General features: G+C 40.2%; 2 protein-coding genes across 4 annotated transcripts in view; both read right to left on the bottom strand.

Annotated features, from left to right (window-relative positions):
- Nucleotides 1-298: 298 nt before the first annotated feature.
- On the bottom strand, nt 299-6,942 carry dhx32b (DEAH (Asp-Glu-Ala-His) box polypeptide 32b). The gene is given in 12 exon segments (XM_051428795.1): nt 299-654; nt 1,201-1,391; nt 2,239-2,429; nt 2,720-2,860; nt 3,018-3,209; nt 3,984-4,133; nt 4,225-4,318; nt 4,955-5,191; nt 5,284-5,659; nt 6,263-6,456; nt 6,608-6,898; nt 6,901-6,942. Coding segments are annotated over 12 exon segments (2,259 nt in total). The 5' UTR covers nt 6,928-6,942; the 3' UTR covers nt 299-479.
- A 2,416-nt stretch (nt 6,943-9,358) lies between these two features.
- adam12b (ADAM metallopeptidase domain 12b) overlaps nt 9,359-23,913 on the bottom strand; it is a 78,423-nt gene continuing 63,868 nt past the window's right edge. Inside the window, exons 17-23 of one of the 3 annotated variants that reach the window (XM_051377937.1) lie at nt 23,389-23,466; nt 21,317-21,425; nt 20,775-20,961; nt 19,864-19,972; nt 17,484-17,735; nt 11,749-11,924; nt 9,359-11,176 (exon numbers count right to left, since the gene is read on the bottom strand). In XM_051377937.1, coding sequence (XP_051233897.1) covers nt 11,131-11,176; nt 11,749-11,924; nt 17,484-17,735; nt 19,864-19,972; nt 20,775-20,961; nt 21,317-21,425; nt 23,389-23,466 — 957 coding nt within the window. In that variant the 3' untranslated portion in view covers nt 9,359-11,130. The remainder of the gene's footprint in view (nt 11,177-11,748; nt 11,925-17,483; nt 17,736-19,863; nt 19,973-20,774; nt 20,962-21,316; nt 21,426-23,388; nt 23,467-23,913) is intronic. The other 2 variants (XM_051377953.1, XM_051377945.1) reach the window with 2 other exon arrangements.

The following is a 23,913-nucleotide window of genomic DNA, read 5'->3' as shown; positions in this document are numbered from 1 at the left end:
AGGCCCAAACTGTCCCTGCACCTCATTAATCAGGCTGGACCCTCGGTGCTGTGGGTGACTGACTGTTGGACAGTGACTGGAGGTAAGATGGGGAGAGGAGGAGCAGGATGTGGAGCCACTGAATCATTAAAATGTTCAGTGGAGACTGAGTAACTAAATTAGAAACGTCACTGGGGTAGAATAAAACCAAGTATAAGGAAATTATTCTTAATTGAATAGCCATATTTCTTAGTTAAGATCATCATCCATAGTTAAATAGGAGGGTTAAGTAGAAATACTAATAATTTGACACTTAAAATCAATATAACATAAATTATTTTATTTCATATGAGTGCAGGACATGATATTGTGGCAAAATTTGATTAAATTAAATTATATGATCTGTTTTACAACTACCCAGACAATGTGCATCTGTGCAATATAGTGCAATAAGTCCTACTGGTTATTTCCTCACCACCACTGGGAACAGTGGGTGTCAGTCATTGTATGACACAGCGGTCAAAAGTCTGGTCCTCCTGGGGTTCCTCTTGGGAGGTTGAAGGTTTCTCCTCTTTGTACCGAGAAGCTCCTTGGTTCAAAATATTTTGGAGGATGTCTTTGCTCTCACTCGGCGGTAGATTGTAGAAATAATACTGTGGTGCCATCTGAATGAACCTAGCAGGGGAGAGGACAAAGTTAGTAAAACGCACTCAACGTAACTGGTGCAAATTTAATTTCCCTTTGCAGACTTGTTTTCAATTTGGGTTTTCGTTTTGAATGACAAGACTTAAAGTACTTACAGATACTTACAGTATCTGCTCCTCACATTATTTGAACACACATTTCAGGATGTGGAACCTAAGAAAGCATGACAAAAGCTGCAGAGCTTTCTCTTCCTCCATTAAGCTTCAGCTCCACATTCCCAGGGATCTATGCAATCCATAATCCCCTCTCCAACCAGCTGATACTTGCGAACAGGATTATGATACCTCCCCTCAAAACCAGCATGACTAGTCTCAGCTGAACTGGGGGCTTTACATCTGGTCCAAAAGGGAATTGGAATGTGTCGTTCTGATTACTTTTAATCTTCAAATGTGAAGATACAAGGCTGGTCTATTGGGTTATTTTGAAGACACAAGAGACTGCAGTCTAGTTAACAAGCCTGTATATGGTCATTTATGTGAATGCACAACTTTAAATGTTAACAAGGTGGAGACTTACTGCTCTGGTGTTATATGGGTTACAGTGCGGAGGCAGTTGTCCTCAGAGAAGGAGTGCTCATGAAACAGTACCCACTCAGGCAGGCCTAGTTTTGGGCTCTTGGCTCCGTAGCCAGACAGAGGATGGATCTGTGCCACATGCTTATGGGTAAGAATGAAGTAGTTCCCTGATCCATCCACATCCCGCGACACCTGAGGGAAATCACAGCCAGGTACAGTCAGATGGATTTCTACAAAAGGACTGGAGTCACTAACAAGAATATATATATTTTTTTTAAATAAAGAAGAGCAGAGCATCTGAATACAGGATGTATCTGTAAAGTCATACATTTGATTTTGCCTTGAATAGTAAACAAAATAAAAGCCAAAACATAAAAGGATAAATTCTCTGAGGGAAATGTACTGGAAATTTGCAGTTGTAATAGTTGAAATGCTGAAACAATATACAAAGGAGGAAGTTCAGGAATCGAAAGGAGTCGAAGTGTATGTAATTAATAGGAGCTAGAAGTTTCAGGTAAAGTTTAAGTCCTGAAAGAAATTGTTGCCAGTTCATGTGTTTAAACTAAAAGAAGATGGAGTGTGTAGTTTAAGAACTGAAAGCAGCTGGAGAAAACTGTGAATGAACATATGAAGTTAGAATAAAGTTAGAAAAAGCTGGAGAAGCTTCTTGGTGTTATTCAGAAAACACCAGAGACCTGAACGAGTATAAAGTGTCAGTTTAGTGTCAGCATTGAAAGGAGTTGAAATAGCAGTTAGGGAGTGAGACATGAATGCAGTTGAAGTGTAAAAGTCATAAAAAACTAAATTTTTAATCACCTACATTCTAAATAAACATAAATATTTCAATAATCCTATATTCTATAAGGACTACTTGTGGAAACAAGAAATAATTATACATGATTAAAGCAGACTTCACATTGCTGCTTAAGTTCTACTTAGGGGAGTTTTATGGTCTTCAGGAGGACTCTGGGTACTGAAATGTTGAAAGTAGTTGATGTTGATGAATAATTCTTCTGTGTTTTTGTTGATGTTTCCTGACCTGCATGAAGAAACCTGCCAGCAGGGCTCTCTTAATGTTGAGGGTGTTGCTTCGGGAACCGAAGGCAGGCACTGAGATGGGCAGCTCGATCCTCTTCAGGGTGTCAGTGAGCTCAGCACGAAGAGTGTCAGCAATTAGCAGAGCAGCGTGGTTCAGGTAGAAATCCTGACACCACTTCTCCATATTACAGTCTAACAGGGGAAGAGGGCAGAGCCAAAGAGGATTGTGGGAAGGCAGAATCAGTGATGAAGAAATAATAATAATATATTATAATAATAATTAAAAATAATCATTATAACTATATATGTTTAAAAATGAGTATTGTTTTAGTTTTTTCTCCCTACCGTGTTTCATAAGGCAAATATTTTTTTTTTTAGATTGTTATAAAAATCCTATTATAATTTTAATTTGTTAATTGATTTGATGATTCTAATCTCTATAGCATCTGTGTGTGAGTTTCCATGATGCTCTCTGAACTCACATGGATCCTGCTGGCACTGTTTAAAGGCCTTGTAGATATTGATAAGGGTGAAGTGGTCTCCCTCAGGGTGCTGGAACTTCATGTGGCACTGGGTTGCCTCTGGCTTCAGGTCCACAGGAGGAACCATGAAGCAAGTTGGTGCTAAAAAAACCCATAAGACAAATGTGATGTTTATAATTTACCGTTTACCTGATAAGAAACATAACAGGAAACATGGTTTTGTACATGTATATGGTATTTCTTTGTATATTTATACTAATATGAATATTTGCTCAAATGCCAGCCCGGCACATGTTACCTGTTAGCATGGCAGCAATGATGACCACCTCGCTGACACAGTCAAACTCACAGGAAGCGAGCAGAGTTTTGGCCATTTGGGGCTCCAAGGGGAACTCGGACATAATGATGCCAATCTCAGACAGGTTACCATCATTATCCAGAGCTGCCAGGTAGTCTAGCTCCTCCAAAGCCTGCATTAGGCCTCCAGGATCTGGGTCGGAAAGGTTTTTTGGATTAAACATTGTTTTAGTTTTGTACAAAATTAAACCTTAGCTAAACAGAACCAAATCCCACAGAGAACCCAGTACATGACTGTCTAGTATTTCAACTAAGAGATTATTAATTACATACAAATACCCTTTAAATAAAACTGTTATGGATTATTTTTCAGTTGTCATGCTGTCTAAACTGTAATCCAAAGTGGTGACCCACTGGGACAGTCCCTCTATAGTATACCGGCACCCTGGTGGGCACGCTCGGAGTAAAAAGCCAGCAGAAGATTAGGATTTTATAATCCTCAGCAACATCTGCCATGCATCACTATGCGAAATGAAAAACTCTTTCATGGTACAAATGAGATTTTCTATTCTGTTTTTGCAAACAAACATGTTTTTTTCCGAGTGAAAACAAAGAGACACGGACACTCCCACACACCAACACTATGTTTATGCTCTAATCAACTAATGGGAGGCTGAGTGTGTGTTTGTGAGCGTGTATGCGTGTGTTAGTGGGGGTGAATAAATCCGGAGGAACAAAAGCACAGGGAAGCAGGTCAGCTCTAAAAGGATGCTCGCAGAACAGGAGCTGTCAGTTCAGCTGAAGCACGGCTCACTGCCCTCTGATAAATAAAGTTCCTGTGTGCTGGAACAAAAGGGAATGGACCGACTGAACCCCAAATTACTCTAATTATCGCTGAGGACGTGAAATTTATGGAACAAAACAAACCTCCCTAAGAATCTTCTCTCTGTTATTATGTAAACGTCACCTGGCCTGTCGATGAAGTCACAGTGGCGCAGTCCGGCGATCTCCATCCTCTTCAAGAAGAGCACGGTGGAAGTGATGTCAGACGCCACAATATGTGGGCGTGTCTCAACAGGAAGCTGTCTGTCCTCTGGGTACAGACAAAAGCACTTTCCTGCAGGACAGACAGATCCTCTTTAGACTGGACAGCAGCAGGGAATCGGCAGCCACAGATTTACATCAACAGTGTTTCGTAACTTTCTCACCTGTTGGACCTGCCAGCTGTTTGCGACTCTCAGCTTGACCCTTGCTGATTGGCTGAATGATGACTGAGTTTGTTCTGATCCTGGGGTTGTAAACCTGTAACAGCATGTTGACAATGATTATATACAGTGCTCAAATGTAACTTACTGCATTTACTGAAGCACTTAATACTTTAGTACTGTAGTACTTTTTCCTCCATTACATTTATGTGTGTGCTATAGTTACTAGTTACTTTGCAGATGAAGATTTTACATACAAAACACATTATCATCTTATAGAATATAATGCATACGGATTAAAGTAGGTCCGCCTCGACTTGCTAAATTAAAATGCTACTTACATATGAATGCATCGGCATTAAAAAATTTATATATGTAATATAACACTCAAAGTTCCACTTTTCCTCATAACAAGTACTTACTAATATATATTTAAGATAATACCTTTGTTCTTTTACTCCACTGATTATATAAAGACATTTAATGAAACATTTAAAATACACAAATCTGCAAGACATATAATGTCAAACACAGACATAGTAAACTGTGTTATTCTAATTTTGTATAGAGCAATGTAATACATAATGTTACAACCCAAACTGATTCCTACATTATGATTAAAGCAACAAAGCATAAATACCCTGCTGGGGAGACCCTGAAATGTCCATGCCCACTTCTGGTGGGTTTCTACATTAGCAGCAATATGGTTCACTTGAACTCTTATTTAACTTACATATCTTTTCTCAAGCCCGGCATCAATGACAAAGCTTATCGAGTTAACACCCCAGAAGAAGTCCTCGTTTGGGCTGGATGTGAGGAATATTCTGCGGGTCCGGCCTGTCTCCTCCTCTCCCAGCATTGGTAGATTCCCAGGCTGGCCAGGGTGCACGGCAACGGGCAGGACCTCACCCAGATGAGGGGGTAAGGTCTGTCCCTCATGACACAGGATGTCATGGGCCAGATCTATCTCCTTAGAGAGTAAATGAATAAGAGAGTCAAAGGAAGACACATTTTCAGACAGCAGAATCCATCAGTCGTGCGGTGCTGCTTTTTCTTTTTTACCTGCGCCGTCACCAGAAACACAACCACGTCCCCTTCTTCTTCCGAGTGGTGGATCTCCAGCACCAGACGGAGAGCAGAGCAGAAGTAGCTGTCGCCTGTGCCGCTGTACACCACCTCCCCTGCACCTGGGTTCTCTAGGCGAATCAGAGGCACAGCTGACCCAGTAAAGTGGGCCAACTGCTTGGGTTCGGGTTCACCGGCTGTGAGGAGGACCACACGGAGCTCTGGCCTCTGCAGGGCGATGTCCTTTAGCAGACCCTGGAGTACATCAGTTGCCACAGTCCTCTGGTGGGCCTGGTCCACGATTACCACACCGTAGCGCTCAAGCAAAGGGTCTGACATCATCTCTCTCAGGAGCATGTCGTCTGTGCAGTACCTGTTGGGGGTGGTAAAATGATTTTTTACGTTGGGGGGAGAAAATAGACGCACAGAGGCACTTGCACTGTATTTAAATTCATAACAGCCTGAAATAAATCCTCTGATTTCTTTTATTGCAAGCCTCTAGGCTGAAAGAGTGGAACAGTATATTCAGAAAATCCATTCAGCATGCCTCCGAATGGCATCTTAATGAAAGGCACTTTGTCTACACATCAGCTCGGCCCCCATTAGTGTAATTTACTCTGATAATTAGTCTGGGGAGTGGATCCTTTCGTACTTGCAGCTTGCCTGTTTATCTTATCTCCCTCCCCTCAATGTGCTGAGTTTCTTTGTTCCCCAGCTGACTTATGAGGGACCTACATGAGGGAGTGTGACATATGGGCAGACAGGGAACCGGGCAGCTGCGGAGGAGACCCTGAAAAGAGCCCCCTCAAGCCTTTTGTTCACTTCCCTCCAGAGAATAAGAAAAGGCGGGGTGATTTAGCTGTGTGTGTCAGGACCATGCTTCATTGTAACCCGGCAAAAGGAGAGAAAGAATCAGCTAGAGAAACACTGCATGCATCTGCGCTTGAACGTAGGAAGCATTACTGCTTTACTATACCTGAGGACTGTGTCATTAGTGCAACACGTCTCCAAAGGGATGCTGTACCCGACTTCATGGCCAATGTTCACATCCATCTCATCAGCCACTCTTAAGGCGAGATCTACTGCCTGCTGTGTGTGAATCTGGGTACAAACCACCATGCCATGCTGGAACTGGACTGACAGGCAGACTTCAGCACACCACTGGGGAATCTGTTTCAGAATAAGAGTGAGAGAAGTTGTGAACATCACAGATGCTTCCCCACCACAAATTGATAGTAAGATGACTTAAAATATCTCCCAGAAGCAAAGTTCAATCTGCTGTTGCATGAATGTAAAGTATTAAATGCCCCACAGTACTCACTTGAGAACTCCTCCCAGTTTTAGCAGAGCCACTGACACAGACAAACTGTCCTTTGGCCAAAGTGTCCATGAATTCACACTTTGCTTTCCACACTGGCAGCTCTTTCCTTTCTCTCAGCAGTTTGTGAAACCTGGAAGAATATGGCAGTCCATCAAACTGATTAAGCTCCAAAATGTCATCATACTCTTTGTCTCCTTGACTCAAAGCATCTGTGTCTGAACAACAGGGTGATTTCCCCTCAAAATAGTCCTCTCCAGTTAAACTGGTAATGTCCTGTGCCATCACAAGTGAGCTCCCAATCTGTCCAGTTTACACTTCATTTACAGATCCCCCAAAAATGAAGTTTGGAAATCTCCAGCTCTCAGTAAACTGTTGGACAGCACACAGACCGCCTCTGCAAGTGAAGCCAAATGAAAGGCTCACTAGGCGGCCAGCCCAGTGTTGTCATGTGGCCACTAATCCCATAGAAGTGCGGTCATCAACAGATGCACACACACACACACACACACACACACACACACACACACACACACACACACACACTGATGTGAGAACAGAGATAGATGGGCAGATACTCAGTGGGGTCTGGTGTTTACAATGAGAACTGGCTCACACACAAAGGCCACAAGCTGTACATAGTGTAAAATACATTTATCAACTGTAGTTTCATTTGGCAACTGATTATCTCAGTGGTTGACAAACCACATATTTATTTCTACATCCCCCCCCAAAAAAGAAAAAGAAAAACTGTTGTGCCAGAAAATGAAGAGGTTGGCACAAATGTTTGTTGTGATCTACTTGCAGCCTCCACAGTGTTACTGCTCCAATAAAAAGCCTACAGCTTTTCAGTTGTAGGACCACGTCTAAAAAACTAAAGGAAAACTGTGCTTTGGTAACAACATTTGAAATGGAGGCCTGTGGATATATGGTCCATCATTATTACTTTAACAGTTTATGGCTTCTCTCCAGATTCAGCTAACCCTGAAACAACCTTAGAAACATGTGTTTCTGCTGACAGCATGTGCTTACAATGACTTACTTCATGCTTAAAGCGGTGAATTCCCCACAATTCTATGCACATTTAGAACATAGCTTTGATGACTATATTGACCTTTGAGTTTACATTTAAAGGAATATATCCACTAAGATAATGGCTGCGACTCCATTTTATTTTGGTTGCTAATTGTTTACTGACTTTAAACATACCTACCAATTAGAATTATACATCTTCCAGTTGTAGAGAATAGATATAATAGAATAGCTTCCAATGGATAAAACAATACATAAAGTAGTCAATAGTGGCTTTTTAGAAATAAAGTTGCTAAGAGAGTCTGAAAAGTCACTAAATTGGCAACCATGAACAATAGTGGGCGCAACCAAGTCGGGGGGGATTCACACACTTAATGTTTTCCTTGGCAAACTGAAATGTAAATATTAAAAAAAAGGGAAATAACAAGAGACAGCGCTCAAAAAGGAGAGCATATTTAACATGTTTTCTACTGTACATTGCTGGGGACACATTGCTACTCTTTCACTACTGAATACGTGGTTACGCCCGGTAACATTACGTGCTGGATAATTTTGGTAAATACGTTACGCTGGTTGCCTGGCAACTGGTTCAACTCTGGTGTCAAGCATTTCTCAAGGCTTCTCCCCTCCCCCCCCCCCCCCCATGTCCTTAGCGGCACGGCTGCTGGAGGTATCCTTCAACTTACCGGACAGAAATGACAGCGGTATAGCAGTTATAGTAGGTAACACAGCGAATAAACACATTCCCCAAAATGTCTAACTGTTCCGTCCCCCTAACCTCAGTAGGAAGTGTTGAAAATGCTTTTGCGCTCACAAGTGGCTAATAACTGGCAACCTAACGTTAACATACTGTTTCACTTGCAAGCCACTCTGTACAACAACAGTCGTTAATTTTTAATATGCCATACTTTACTGTTATACTACTACTGCTACTGCTTTCGTGGGGAAAAAAACAGCCCAAATTAGTGTGGTTACTTTTTATCATATTTTTTAGTTCACTCTAAGGACAGCTTTTTCTGTTTTTGTATTCATCCCCAGTAATAGTCTAAGTTAACAAGAGTTAAAGGGGGATCGGATCCTTAATCAGCACTGAAGGGCAACTTCACCCTGTGGTTTGAGGGAGCACATTAAGGCAAGATAACGAGATAAAGCTGGAGGGAGGGAGGGAGGGAGGGGAGCATGCAGTGGTTGTAGTAACCAGTGTGGTCTGGCAGATGGCAGTATTGGACAATAATGCACAGGCTTTCCTGCACTCATTGACAAAATGATACACACACCTGAAGTGTTTTGAGTCATTTTCTCACTAAGAATCACAGTTGCTGCTTACTAGAGGGAAGCATGAGCAAAGCATCTTAGTCTCATTGTTTTCTTACCAGTGCTGTGTGTTCATCGGATTTTTAAGTATCACATGTTGCCAGTTGTTCATATACAGTAGGATTTTTCCCCAAATAAAGAACATTTCGATTGATTCAATTCCGTATTTGCTGACTTTTTGGTGGCTTTTTTATGGGGTGAGTCACATTTTGGAGACTGATCTTTAGGCAGAAGCCAGTAAACAATAGCAACAACAAAAAAGTCAATTAATTATTCATATTTCATCATCAAATTGTGAAAATGTGTCCTTATGAACCCTTATTTATCTCTTTAACAGCCACTTCTGGTTTTAAAAAGTTTCTCTCTTGTGTTTTTTTGTATGAATGAAATTGAAATTAAAACAACGTATTGTAAACAGTCATAAAGGTACTTTTATTTGGTTCTGATTTCATCAATAAAATCCCTCATTTGTCTGTGGCCTACAAGTTCTATGTTTTCACCACCCAGTGTAAACGGGGCACGGCGTCGAAGCAGTACTTACTGTGCTTGTAAAAAAAAAAGAACAAAAACAAATAAGAGAAATGATAATAACTGACATACAATATTTACACTTTACAATGGCTTTTAAACATGTTACAGTTATGCAAATAAACACGTTACATTTAGGATTTACAAATGGTATAAACATCGACACAGCACTGACAAACATTTTCCAGCGGAGAGCAGTTACTCTGACTGTCGAATACATCTCAAGAAAAAGCGTTACTTTGCACACGTCTGTACACGAATGCAACGCAGGTATGCAGGGCTTTACTGGCTTCAATCGGTCTGCATTGGTGTGAAAACAAGCACTGTATTTGGGTACACCGCAAATATAAAAATGCCAAAGTGAACATTGACACAGAAAAAGTAACTGCGCTGTAAAGTTTGAATCCCTTCTTGTGTAACAGCAAGTCAACAACAAATAACATCAAGGAAATTGCCTAACTCAGAGTGCAACGCCAAGCTCTGAATCTAATGAATGATGATGTGAATGCATGAATAATCTCAGAGTTCAGGAATAACACAACCGTACAAAATCCAAAAGGAATGTTATGAAGGCAAAAAAAACAGAAAGAAGGGACAGATACGGTAAAACATCTCGTTGGACACAGTCGAGGAGGAGATTGGAAAGCTCCCAGCGCTGAAGTCATTCTTCTTGGCTTGCGCACTCGGAGACAAAGTGAGCGTAAATGTTAAACATACAAACACCAGAGTTAATGTTGAATTATTTGGTGTTGGTGTAATTCTCTGGAACACAATCAGTCTGTCGAATCTGTTGAGACTCCGCAGCGTCTGCCAGTTATCAGGAAAACGTGTTGGGCGTCCAACACATGCCCCGAGCAGTGTGTCAGAGCCAGTCTGAAACGTGTGAAAAGTACTTTTGTACTTGACTGAGTAGTGAACTTATACTTATAAGGGAATAAAGGAGCCTGACTGCGAGACTGTAAAATGAGCAGATCGGATTAATCCCATGAAAAGTGGTGTAGTCCGAGGCTTTAATATGAATGCATGTATTTAATTGAAAAAACATTTGATTAATATCTACTTTGTAGCACCGTGGCGACATGAATAGAAAAGATGTATTTGGTATTCAATACCTCATAAAAATATGAAAAACAGAATAAATAACACTGCTCTATGGCCCACAAGCTACACTGACAACTTGCTGAGTTGTGCTCCATTTCCCTTATCTTCATTTTAGTCCCAAAAACAAACTTTTTTGCGCTTCAATTATTCAAGCGACTTCCCTAGTTATAAAAACATTATATATTTCAGCATTTCATTTGAGAAAAAAGTATAAAAATCACCAAAGAATGCAAAAGAAATACTCTAAAGAAATGTTTCCTTCTTTTTCTAAGCTTTTCCACAGGGAAAAGTCACTCTTGATCAGAGTGCTCCGTTCAGAGACCGCTAATATTGAAGTTAAATAGTTAAATAGATAAATAGTTCATTGGTACCTGAGCGAAGACAAAAAAGCACCTTTTAGAGGCGTAGCACCGAGGTGTGATGTCTGCCCCCTTTCACTAGAAACTCTGTGATACTAGTGTCCAAAAGGTCTTACAGAGTCTCAGTAATTAGTGCAAATCAAGAAAATCTCCCTCTGTTGGTGGGAGGATCCACTCCATGACGTCAAGAGCTCAGCAGTCCTTCTTTGGTGGTCTATAGGGCAACATCGGCACAGGTCTGAAACATAAACAAATGCATGTTATTCATGTACGTATGTCAGACCTGCACCTTTAATATGTAGTAACACTTTCAACGCCGCACAAGTCTGATGTTAGATTCATGTAAAGGCTACAGCAGCACAATGTTGAATATAGAGAGGTATTAAATGCATGTCTTTTTAGCTTTTTGAAAGGCAGTGTGATACATCTATCACTTAACTATCACCCCTTATTAAAAGTGGTTCTAATAAACCAGGAAACCATGCAAATATGACAATTTTAAATTGTGGAGGTCTTTCTTAGATTGATAATAATAAAAGTAGTAATAATAATAACTAGACCAGCACTCCCAATGTGAGTCCAAAAAAAGAAAACTGATGGGATCATTTATTAGGACAGTCACTAGTGATAAGAGGGGGCAAGTGTCCCTCCTTATGATGGTCATTAATTAAGGCTTCAATGAAAAAATAACTTAAAATCTATCTCTTTCTTTTTGCAAATGCCACCACTGCGTCTCGTGCACCAGGTGCCAGACATTGTGCAAGCCTTGTAGCTCAAAGGGCTATGAAGACACGTGATTCCTGCACCGACCTGCTGGGTAAAGGGATGGTGGGTGGAGGCTTGGGCACAGTGGGGATAGGTATGGGGAGGGGTCCATTTCCAAGGATGTGGAACCCCGCTGCTGTGGCGCTGTGACCGAGCCGAGAGCTCCTCCCTAGTGGGTCTGCAGGCAGGGGTTTCTGGGGTGGCCTGGGTTTCTCAAAGTCCTGAAGAAGAAAAGAAAGTTCAGTCCATTAGGTCAGTGCTGCATATGAGCTCGGTATTAGTCTATAAAATGAAGAAGAATAGAGCTAAAAATTTATCGTGTTTGTCTATTTTTAAGCCAAAAGTCCTGTATTTAAACTCCCTAGTATTTACTGCACAGAGGTACGTGATTATGGTTTATGTGTTTCGAGGAATGATTTATTTTTTCTGAATTAACTGATTTTCAAATGCAGATTAGCACTGTATTAAATTGGTATTAAAGAATCAATAAAACATCCTATTTGACATTAATTTAAAAAAAAAAAAAAAAAAAAAAAACGCAGAGCACATTACTCTTATCTTGACTCACAGGAAACCTGATTAATCTAGCATGTCACCTGCTACCTCCCTTTAAATATGGACTATCTGTTTAAGAGCTATCTGGAGACAAAAGCAGACACGTTTCACTAGAGGGCACTATGTTATCAGTATCTTCTCTGAGTTCCACACAGCTAGCAGGAGACGAATCCCAAACCACCTCCTCTTCCTCCTCTGTCTCTACCACCTCTGTGGCAGTGCTGTGTGAATGTAGGAAGGTTATCTGAATGAGGTGCCATCATGTGTTACTAATCTACAGCAAGGAGGCAAGGCAGTGATAAACATCTGCTACCAGCAGCCCAGCTACCATCGCACATATTTGCACAAAACTTCCACACCCCACACACCACACACACACACACACACACACACACACACACACACACACACACACACACACACACACACACACACACACACACACGCACCATTATACACACTCAAGAGGAATACATGGACAAACTTCAAGTAATACGAGCACAGGAGAAAAAAGTTTTCCACCTCATGCTTAGGTTCGACTTAAGAGAGCTGAAAGATTTAAAACATTCATGAATGTAGCCAGGACTTCAACATACAGACTTACAGTTATAAAGAGTGTTAATTTCTGTGTGACCCAGAGAACTCAAGCGCAGCAAGGTTTCACATCAGCACAGCTCTGCAGTGTCCACATATTTAAGTGATTTGTGGCTGTATTTCATGGTTTGAGCCCCTTAGTTCCAATTAAGTTAAACACGACGAAGTCCCCGTCAGCACAAGGTCCATAAAGAAATGTTATTCAGAGTTGGGTGTGGAAGAACTTGCACAAAGCCCTGACCTCAACTCCCATCCAACACCTTTATGATGACTTGGGTAGTGCTGACTGTGAGCCGGGCCATATGGCCTGTCACTGATGCTCTCATGGGTATATGGTAGCACATCCCTGCAGCCAGGTTTGCAAAATTCTGTGGTAAAGCTTCCCAGAGGAGTTGGGGCTGCAGATGTAGCATGAGCAACAATCACATATAGATGTAGTGTTCGGGTCTCCACATACTTTATTCAGGTGTCCACATCATTTTGGCCATGCAGAGTATGTTAGTGTGTTGTTGAAAGTTGAAATAAGTGAGGGAAATACAAAATAAAGGCTGCAACTTATGACTTTTTCATTATTGATTATTCCATTGTTTATCTTCTGATAAAACCATTAATTGTTTTGGTCTAATGTAAAAAAAATAAATAGGTAAAATCCCCATCAGAGCCCAAGCTAATGTCTTTAAATTGCTTGTTTTGTCAGACCAACAAGTTCTAAACCAAAGATATGGAATTAATTATAGAGGACTAAAAGAATAAATAAATATTGACACTGTATTTTTGGTTTTAAAATGATTATCCACATAATTCCCTATCAGTTTTTGTTGACTGATTAGTTGCCTAATTGTTTCAACTCTATATAATTAACTAAATAAGTGGTTTACAAATTAAGAAGCAATTTAAGACATAACATATTTCATCCAAATAATATTATTTTCATAGTATCACAAGTCACACCATTGGTAGCCAATAAAAAGTGCCATACAATATTAATTAGCCAAGGTGCACTGTAGGAGTTCTTAACGGAGAAAAAAATGTTTTTACAAACTCAAAATGTGCAAAACTCTCTGCATAAAACAGCCCGCAGCTCTCCAGATGCAGTTAATACACAAGGTGCCCCACAGAGGTTGAAATGTTACGATGCTTTAATCAGATCGAGCTCCGTTAACGGCACAGCAGGTCTGTTTTACTCGGAATCTGTACTACAGTCCCAAGTGGATACTGTTCTTACTTGGGAGAGTTTGAGAGTTTGGGGGTAATAAAACATACACAGCAGGGGATTCTCGTGATCCCATTAGATGAATTTCACAGTATTTAACAGACTTTCACATACAGTGTACCATCCACTGTGATCTTTAAGCACACATTCATTCCTGACAAACAGATGTAAGTTATGGACAGTTTAGTTTAAGTGAAGAGTAACCAGAAACACAAAATCAGGCTGCTTTTCGAGGGAGTGTACAGAAGAAAACAAAGATGTAAACGGACAGATGCTTCCACTCAAATGCAAGAATAATCCAGGACCCATGTGCATTCTAATGCCGCTCTTGGCAGAAAACCTCACACTGTAACTGGAGTCTTGGTGGTGTTCACGTCTTAATTCAAAATGAAGGATTGCACTGTCCTCTGCGGCTTGAGAAAGATCTATGAGCCTTGGGCTTACAAGCACCTTTCAAAACCCACCGGAGGAACTGAAAAATGCGTGGTCGTCTGGCCAAAAACAAAGCTATTTTTCTAAGTTCCAGAAAAGATGACATTTTGGAAAGGCATATTTTTTAACTCCTCAGCAGTGTGATACTGCAGCCTGCTTTTGCAGAGCACCTGAACAGGGTTTGGGCTTATTTGCCTCATATTTATTTGACTCTGCAGGTATCTGATATGTATTTTTCCTTCGGGCGAACAAGATAATAGCAAGCAGATCTGTGAACATTTTCAGCTCCCACACTGTTTTCTTTTCATGTATTGCCTCACTGTAATAAATGCAGGATAGGCTTTATTCCCCTTGAAACACCTCAACATTTAATGGTGTGCAGTCTGCAAGCAGGCATAAGATAGCCTGCAAAAAAGTATTTTAAAATAAGACATATTGGCACAGACAGCAGGGGAGGTTGTGTCAAGTATTACAATAAGCTTGTAATACGCTTTCTATTTAAAGATTGATGTCCTGTATGTCCTTGCTGGCCCGTTATTAAATCTCGACAGAAATCCCCTCTACTGTTTCTGACCTACAGTATGTTTGCCGTCGGTACGTGCTCCATCTGTTTCATTACAGCAAAATGAGCTAGTAGATATTAGCAGGTAGCAGGGTTTCATTGTTTTGGCAGGTCAGTGAGCAGCCTATTTATAAAGCAAACAGTGGCCTTTCAGTTAAAGTGCATCTTCAGTTGGCACACGTTCATATCAATCAAGGGTGATACGCTGCAATGCCGGATATGATGCCAGTTGTTTCTGCTGCTCAGTGGTAGATGAAGTATTCAGGTCCTTTACTTAAAAGTACCAATACAACAATGTAAATATACTCTATTACAAGAAAAAGTCCTTGAAAATCAGCAAAATGTACTTAGTGTCAAAAATTAAAGTACTGATTCTACTAGACTATTGTTGTATCTTATATAACAGTTAGTGTTAATTACGGATTCACCAATGTGTAACCAGCATTTTAGTGTTGTATCTGGTTGAGATGGAACTACTTTACATACAGATGATTAATGGTAGAGGAAGTAAGAAGTTCTGCTACAAAACTCTGTAATACATCTTTCCTTTTTTTTTTGCTAAATATTGAATCACTTTACCTCATTGGGCCTCAAACAGTTATTTAAATGAAATCATCTGAGACGTTCAGAGGATGAAATGTCTCTGGTGGAACTGATAACAACTCACAGAGATCTGAAACATGACAAGGAGCCACCAGACAGTGTTTTGAAGTAGGTGATGAGTCTGAAAAGTAACTAGTAACTAAAGCTGTCAAATAAATGTAGTGGAGTAAAAAAGTAGCTCACAACATTTGCCTCCAAAATATAGAGGAGTAGATGTATTAAGTAACAGTATAAAGTAAAGTACAAGTATCTCAAAACTGTACTTTAGTACATTACTTGGGTAAAACTACTTTACTACTGCTGCTGCTCACCTGAATGATTAACCTTGGAGGTATGAAAACTGGATCTCTGCACGCCTCCCTCTAAGTCCTTCATGCTCTGGCTTTACATCTGGGATTATGTGATGCTCTTTATCCGACAAAGAGAAAGTGTCATATCCCAAAGCTAAAGTCTTCCCTGTTTTTTTAAAGCAGCGTACATCTGTCAACTACCCGTGCACCCTGCTGCGGCTCACAGAGTGCCAACATCCAACACAACCCTCCTCGCTGCGCTGCTACAGGAACATATCAGGATTTGGATCCACCACCAAATCCAGCGGACAGATGGATTTACTATCTCCACTGCGTCCAATACTGCTGGCTCAGCTGAAAGCAGCACCTTACTCAGGAGTCGGGTCACAAGGAGGGAGACGGATTGAATTTTGTGTGTCGATATGTGGGAAAGCAGGCCGACTGCAGTGCAGACATGCAGTGAGTTTCCAGTATCAGGCACTTTACCACAGCCTTTTAAAATGCCCCCGCAGGTAGCTGTACATGTTTTAGACCATTAACTACAATTTGCATATATTTTACATTACTGGCTGCGGACCGTTTTTAAAGAGTACCTCAGTTTTCAGATTTATTTCCTACCTTCCATTCCATTGGTTTCTTTTAATTTCAGTATGGTGTGAAAATCTTGAGACTTAAATTTTGCTTGGCATGTAATCCATCACAGTGAGCGTTTCTTCTGCTTTAGTTATTTTCAGTTACATTACTATCATGTGGTAATACAGTGTGAACAGGGACTGATTTTAAAACTCATCTGTGCGTTCGAAGGAAAACTGGTATTTGTTCCATGTCTATTTTGTTTTGTAGTACAAGTAACATTAACTTAATTCATCCAATCAATTTTATCTCTACTTTACTCTGCAAACACCCTACATAATTACAAGGCATATTCATCTGCTGAGGAAGATCATGTGATACGACTGAAAGCTCCAGAACAGAGATGTTGTGTTAACAGCATAGCTTGTTCTGGAGCTTTTAGTGATATCACATGATCTTCAATGCTTTTTGTAGCAAATTACTCAAATCTCAAATGTCAGAAGGCTCCAAAACACACCACCTAAGAATCATAACAATGTAATGAGAATGAGAATGTAACTTTGACAGAGAAAAGTAAATGTTCACTATTACCTGTTTCAAGAAAGTTTCAAGTCTCAGCAGGTTCATTGTCATGCTTTCATATTACAATCAAATGAAACTGATGGTTGCCTAAAATATGTTGGAGAGAATCAACATAGAAACCTGTGGTATGGTTTAGAAAACAGTCAGGAGTAATGTACAGTAAAATATACACAACTTGAATTTAATGGGCTATGCCATTTAAATGGTCCATTAAGGCTGTGGTCTACAAAAATAAATTCCCATTTTAAAGTATTATAAGACGATTTATAAGCTACAAACCTGCAGTAAACATGCGTTTGGAGATCTAAGCAATACCGCCGAATCTGTGTTTTACAAAAAAAACATTCATTCAACATCAACATTTTTGCAAACAAACCTGGTCCACCCTGTACGATGACTGTTGGCGAGGCAGACTGAGAAAAGGTGGCGCTCGAGGTGGCGAGAGGGACGTGTGGACGGGCAGGACCCTGTGGTGGGCCGGGAGAGGCGGCAGGGTGGGCTGACCCACGCTCAGAGATACCGGCATGGGCTGGCTGATGTGCAGGGGCTGGTAGAGGGGCAGTCTGCGCAGGCTGTGAGAGTGGAAGTTGTGTGGAGGGAGAAGTGGCTCCGCACTCAGGAGAGACGACTGAAAAGAGGAGGAGAAGAAGTTATTCTCAGTGATTACAGCAGTTATGTGTCATCTGTTATGGCGGCAGTGCATGGGCTTTTGTTACAGCAGATGTTTTGACTTGTCATAGCAGGAAAAGCACAGGTGTTGCTAATAACATTAACAATCTCTGTTCTATTCAAGTGTCCCAGAAAGTCATGATAGTGTGACAGTGAGCCACCACCAACAATACCGGGACCCTGAAACTGAAGTATTAAACTGGAACTAAATCATTAACTGTATTTTTTACAGCTTTGCTTTTCAAGGAATTAAGGAAATATAGACATCCTCATACAACGTAAGGATATATAACATGAAAGTTTGCAGTTCAGTTCCTTCATCCTACACATGCATAGAAATAATTCTGCAATGTTTCAAGCAAAATGTTTTCCTCCACTTGCGTTTGAGCACCAAGCATCATCGATGTAAACACAGAGTTCGCCTCCTCTCATTTCCTACTGTGACTTCTCAAAGTTCTTACTTTTTTAACCACTCTCACAACTCCAGATAATAAGTAATAAGTATTTCAGTTATCGATTATTTGTCTTTTATCAAGCAAAATGTCACAGAGTTGCTGGTTCCAGCCCCTCAAATGGGAGGGATTTCTGCTTTTCTCAGTTTAATATTATTGTAAATTGAACATGAATTAAATATTTAGACTTTTGGTAAAAAAAAAACAAGCAAGTTTATCTTCCTCTTTATCAGCTTTGCTTACTTGCTTCGTCATGATCGTCACAGGAGGAAAATCTACTTTTTGGGGTGAGACAGATCCGTAAATAGCAGGGAACAATGACAATGACTTTTCGATCTCAGCTTCTCATTAATTGGTGTTGCATCACGCTGCTGCCACTGCTGGTGTTCTTTTTCGGTTTGGGCTGACCGCACTTGGGATCAGGTCTAGTTACGCTCTGGTCTATTCAGATTGTGTCTTACTGTCTTTGGGTGAATTTTGGGTTGGGTCACGCCTGTCTGGTCCTGTTAGGTTTTCCACAAGTTTTGGGTCAGGTCCAATATTCTGAACCCATGAAGGAAGATGAACCTCAAATGAACCTCTGAGAAACTGCGATGGGTATTTTTTTTACTGTTTTCTGACATTTTCATTGACCTTGATCAAATAACAAGATGTCAGATTATTAGAATCATCAAACAAACCATCGGCACATTAAGTGATCATGAAAATAATGAATAGCTGAAGCAGGCATAAAAAGTCAAATTCGACCTCACTCATGAAGCTCTCATTAATGTGAAAAAGCTGATGTTAGAGTCGCTCATAAAACTGGAAAACAACATTATTAGATATGACGTTGTGAAACTGTAAAAGCCAGAGTCTGACCACATGTCCTGACCAGCTGTTACCCCTCCGCTCCAGAACAAAACAATAACACCTAAAATGGCCTGAAAGGATTTGGCTGCTGGACAACACACACACACACACACACACACACACACACACACACACACACACACACACACACACACACACACACACAATGCAGATGTATTCAAAGAGAGCTGCTGCGATGCTGACTGACATCTGGACATCAGCACATCAGCGAGTGGCTGAATTGGTGACTATAATAAGAAAGGACAGGCTGTTTCAAATAGTCACTCTGGTCGACTGAATATAATTAAGCAAACTGGATGAAATTCTACACTCAATTATGATATTAGATATAACTTCTATGCTGCAGATACTGCACACACATACACACACACACACTCATGCATATACATGCGTGCGGCTTTAGTTTGTCATACACATCCAAATGATAGGTAATCTCCCTCTGCTTATCATTTCCAACAAACAAATCAAAACCTGCGTGCTTCCTCTGCCGTAATCAATCAACTCCGCTCCATTCTTCTAAAAGAAATTGTTTATCACAAACAAATAATAAAGGGGCTGAAATAACAACATCCTGAGTCTCATTTAAATTTAGCAATCTCTCAATTAAACTTTCTCTGCCTCCTGACAACAATAGCGCCGTAATTAATATTTCTTCTTCTTCGAGAGAGATATATGGCGAGACTGAATACATTTTCTGAATCAAAGAAATGAGCACACAAACAAACATAGATAGATCCAGACATATTGCAGGGAATGACTCACCTTATAAATGTTGACGCCAGAGGGTGTGGGTGGAGGCTTGCGCTGTGGTGTGGGCCTGTAATGGGACTGAGTCCTGATGGGGCTGGTTGGTCTGTTGGCCTCCACAGATCTAAAAGTACAATAAAAGTACTTAAAGTTCTGTAGTTTTTTCACCATATACATTAGATTTCTGGTATATTCACATATGCTGTTGCTGTTTCAGTGTAGATGAAAGTGTTTCTCAGCTGATCCTGACTGAAAATATAGGCCTGTTTTTCCCCCCTCATATAAACAAGAATTTAACAGCTTCGTAAAAAAAAAAGATCATAGCTTAGCAACATCTGAGTCAAATTGTGATGACCGTTAGTGGGTTGTTTGTTTATGTTGCCAAGCCACTGTCAATCAAATGTGATCAAACATATCCACACAGTCTCTGTGTTAAACTCTTCATAAATGTTATTTTAGGATGTTTTTTTAACTTTAACTTCAATTCTGGCTCATTTAGTCATGAATAATTAACCTTATGGAGAAATACTTAATTACCAAGTTCTTAGGGGCTCTGAAGGCCCAAACTATAGCCTGTTTTTGTCCATATACATTTATATGATGTATTCAGAGTACATTCAGAGTTTGTAGATTAAAAATACAAGTTGTTTGTGTTTCTCAGGTGATCATAATTAAAAATACTGGCCTGTTCTTTAATTTTATAAATATTACTCGTATAATATATTGTTGGAAACTTCCCTGTAGCCAAATTTCATTTTTGTTGAAATGTCATTCATTTTGCATGACATTGGAGCCAAACTGAGGTGTTACTTACAGTTGAAAGTTTGAAATGAATGACATTGAATAAGTTCTCAAGGGCTTTTGCTGCAGCCTCACAAACCTGTCGCTGAGCAACAATCAAATCTCACTGGTTCTTCCTTTGTCACCTGAGTTTCTCCAAGGTGCTCTTCCTATTGGTGAAGAGTAGGCGTAGAAGAGTCTTCCTCTTCAGAAAGATGATCACGATGGTTACCAGAAGGCTGACCAGGGTGACCAGGATTGCCACTGTAATGACCACACTGTCGGCTGATGCCATATATGACAACACGCACATTAATGCACACACACGCACATCTACAGCACAGAACAATGACAGGACATAACGCAAAGACTGTTACAGCTAGGCCACGGTCAGCAGCACAGTTTGTGATACATATTTCTCTTCTTCACTCTAAGGACTAAGATTCATTTTCTTTCTCTTTTAAGACTACAGACTGTGCTGTGTAATCTATTGCTTGGTGGAGTGGAAATTATGTTGTTCTAGGAGAGTTACACTCGAATCCAAACCACACATCAATCCAGTACTGACTCTGCAAGAAAGAGATGTACAAAGGGGCAGCTAGTACGGCTTTGTGTTGTTGCTTATTTCTTAGTTAGTGCTGTCTCTGTCTATATGAGAGAGGATAGAAATTAAATTGTCCACACTAACCTGCCAGTCTCATTGGCCCGCTGTCAATACTCCCACCGAAGCCTGTATTCTCACAGAACGGAGGCGCCCAGTGTGCTTCACAGTGGCAGTTCTTCTTGTTGTTGCACACCTGCAAACAGGGTAGTTTTACTATATATTACTACACTGATACTTCCTTGCAAATAGTATCAAATGGCATTTATATTCTTACCAGCTATCTCCAGATATAAATGATGCATTGCCCTCTAAAAAGGGTCTATCCCCAAATAACAAGATTGAAACTGAATTGGTTTATTTTTCATAAATAAGCCACTCTCATTTCGTTAGTCTGAGTGACTTTCAATATAAGAGGACACTGGCTGTGCGTGTGCACTCGCACAAATGCAAGAGTCATAATAGATAAAACATGTGCATGGGAGAGTCCATCCTGTAAAGCCTCGGGTTTCCAGTGCAGAAGTCGGATCCAGGAGGATTCCCTGGCGAGGTAACACAGTCCAGCTGTCAGTTGGAGGGAGGATGGAAGAGGGAGGTGCAGAGAGAGTTGTGCAGCTGTGGGGGATTTACATTTAGCACAGACGTAAAGTCAAGTGCCTTCACTGCCTCCAGGCCATGGACACTCCTTCGCACTGGGTGACGGGGTTAAGAGGCACTTGGGGGCTCAGAGGGAGGTATGGTTTTGGGGGAGTTTTATGTGTGTGTGTGTGTGTGTGTGTGTGTGTGTGTTACAACACACGAAGCAAATACAATCTTTAAATGTTTGTCACAAGGTAAGTAAAATTATCTGTCGCTCTTACGTAAAACTAACATTTAGGAAATCCTTTTAATACGTTTAGGATAGTAAAAAGTCAGTCACTGAATTTTGTTTTAGGTACACACAATGATCTGGCTCTATCTCGATCTCATATAAATGTATTTGATATATCAGAAAAGATCACACTTCAGATTTGTATCTATTTATTTCTTGAAAATGTCTGACACATTTGCATATATAAAGTTCAAAAAAGCTACAAAGTTGCTTTTCACCGGGTTAATATGCAAAAAAAAAAATAGATGCCAATGTTCCTGCATAAAGCCAATACATGCCTTGCAAGTTGTTTTCCTGCAAGTCAACTCACTTTACCTTGCAAGATAAAGTGAGTTGACTTGCAGGAAAACAATATTCTTTCAGCTTCTACAGTAAATACAAAGAATTACTAAATTTCCAGTCAGGTCTCGTACTGTGCGACGTGTTTGAGAAAATGGCAGACAAATTGATTTGGCAGATACTTCTGCGGGCGGAAAGATGCAGCTCAAGTCCACACTTTTAATGAGAAACAATTTCTCTATACTCCAATTCTATTGCAAAGTCATTTTTATGTGATCATTTTTATTCCAGTGATCAACTGGCAGATATGTTTTATTTGTTGTTGAGCATGATGTTATTTTTTTTATTGACAGACTAATTTGGTCCAGGAGTCTTTGGTCAGTTACAAGATAAGAGTTTAAGGAATATACAATTTTAGGCTCACAGCTTTGATTTCTTATTGTATATAATCTCTGCACCATAAATTGACTTAATTGGCAGTTAAGATCAGCGGTTACGGTAGGTGAATTTAGCCCCTGGTGAGTGTTTGATTCTAAAAACGAAACAACAAAGTAAATAAAACATAAAAGCACTCCCTATTGAATTATTGATAAGAAAAGCTAAAAGAGAAAGGTGATCATTTCTTGGCAGGAAGAGTTACTTTCATACTGCAACAGAACTATTGTTATGGTCTCTCCCTGCAGTGCTGCACTGTATCTTCTCTTACTGTACATTCTGAAGATGATGGACAACACTATGCGCAGACCATAAATGATTCTGTTAAATGGGATTGATTTAACCTCAGTGGGACAATGAAGATTGATCATACAGAATAGGAGCAGCTGCCATAACTCAGAGGCTGCACTGTAAATACACAGTTGCTCTGCTATGGTGCGCAATCATAGGGCAGTAAGATGGTATTCATTTTCAATTAAGTTGGTAAAAAAAGTGACTAAATTGAAGTCCTCCCACGACCCTGTTTCACAAGCTACGGTGTATAACATTGAGCTAGTAGGTACTCTGCACTCACCCCACGTCCATTGCACTTCCCAGAGCACTCATGCACACCAAAGACACTGACATTCTGGCACTGCCGATTCAGGCACACCTATAAAGGGAAAAACAAGCATCATTAAGCAAGTACATAATTGGAGAGCAAATGAAGATGAATACAAAAACTAAGAAGAAGTGTGAACAGTTCTGTGGCACAGTTGGATAATATCTGTTTTGTATGTGCACAGGTTTAGTGTCTAAACCATAAAGTAGCGAGTGCATGTTCTCTGCTCAAATAGGATAGTACAGTCACAGTTTTCTTGTCTATAAACAAATAACAATTTAATAGAAAATACATAAATTAGTGAGAAATTAACATGGAAATGGAATACAATTGTAAATGCTACATAAAATCTTTAATATTGACACCAGGTTTAGTCAACTATTGAAGTGATGTTTGATGGACATGTTTACCTAGCTGCACCACACATAACGCAATGTAATTCATTGGATAACGATGCAAAAGCAGGACTGCCCAAATATAAATCACTGTTATATAAAT

Source organism: Dicentrarchus labrax, unplaced genomic scaffold (assembly GCF_905237075.1).
Source record: "Dicentrarchus labrax unplaced genomic scaffold, dlabrax2021, whole genome shotgun sequence".
Taxonomy (NCBI): Eukaryota; Metazoa; Chordata; class Actinopteri; family Moronidae; genus Dicentrarchus; species Dicentrarchus labrax.
Note: the sequence above shows the minus strand (reverse complement) of the source record. Positions and strands in the feature narration are given on the sequence as shown.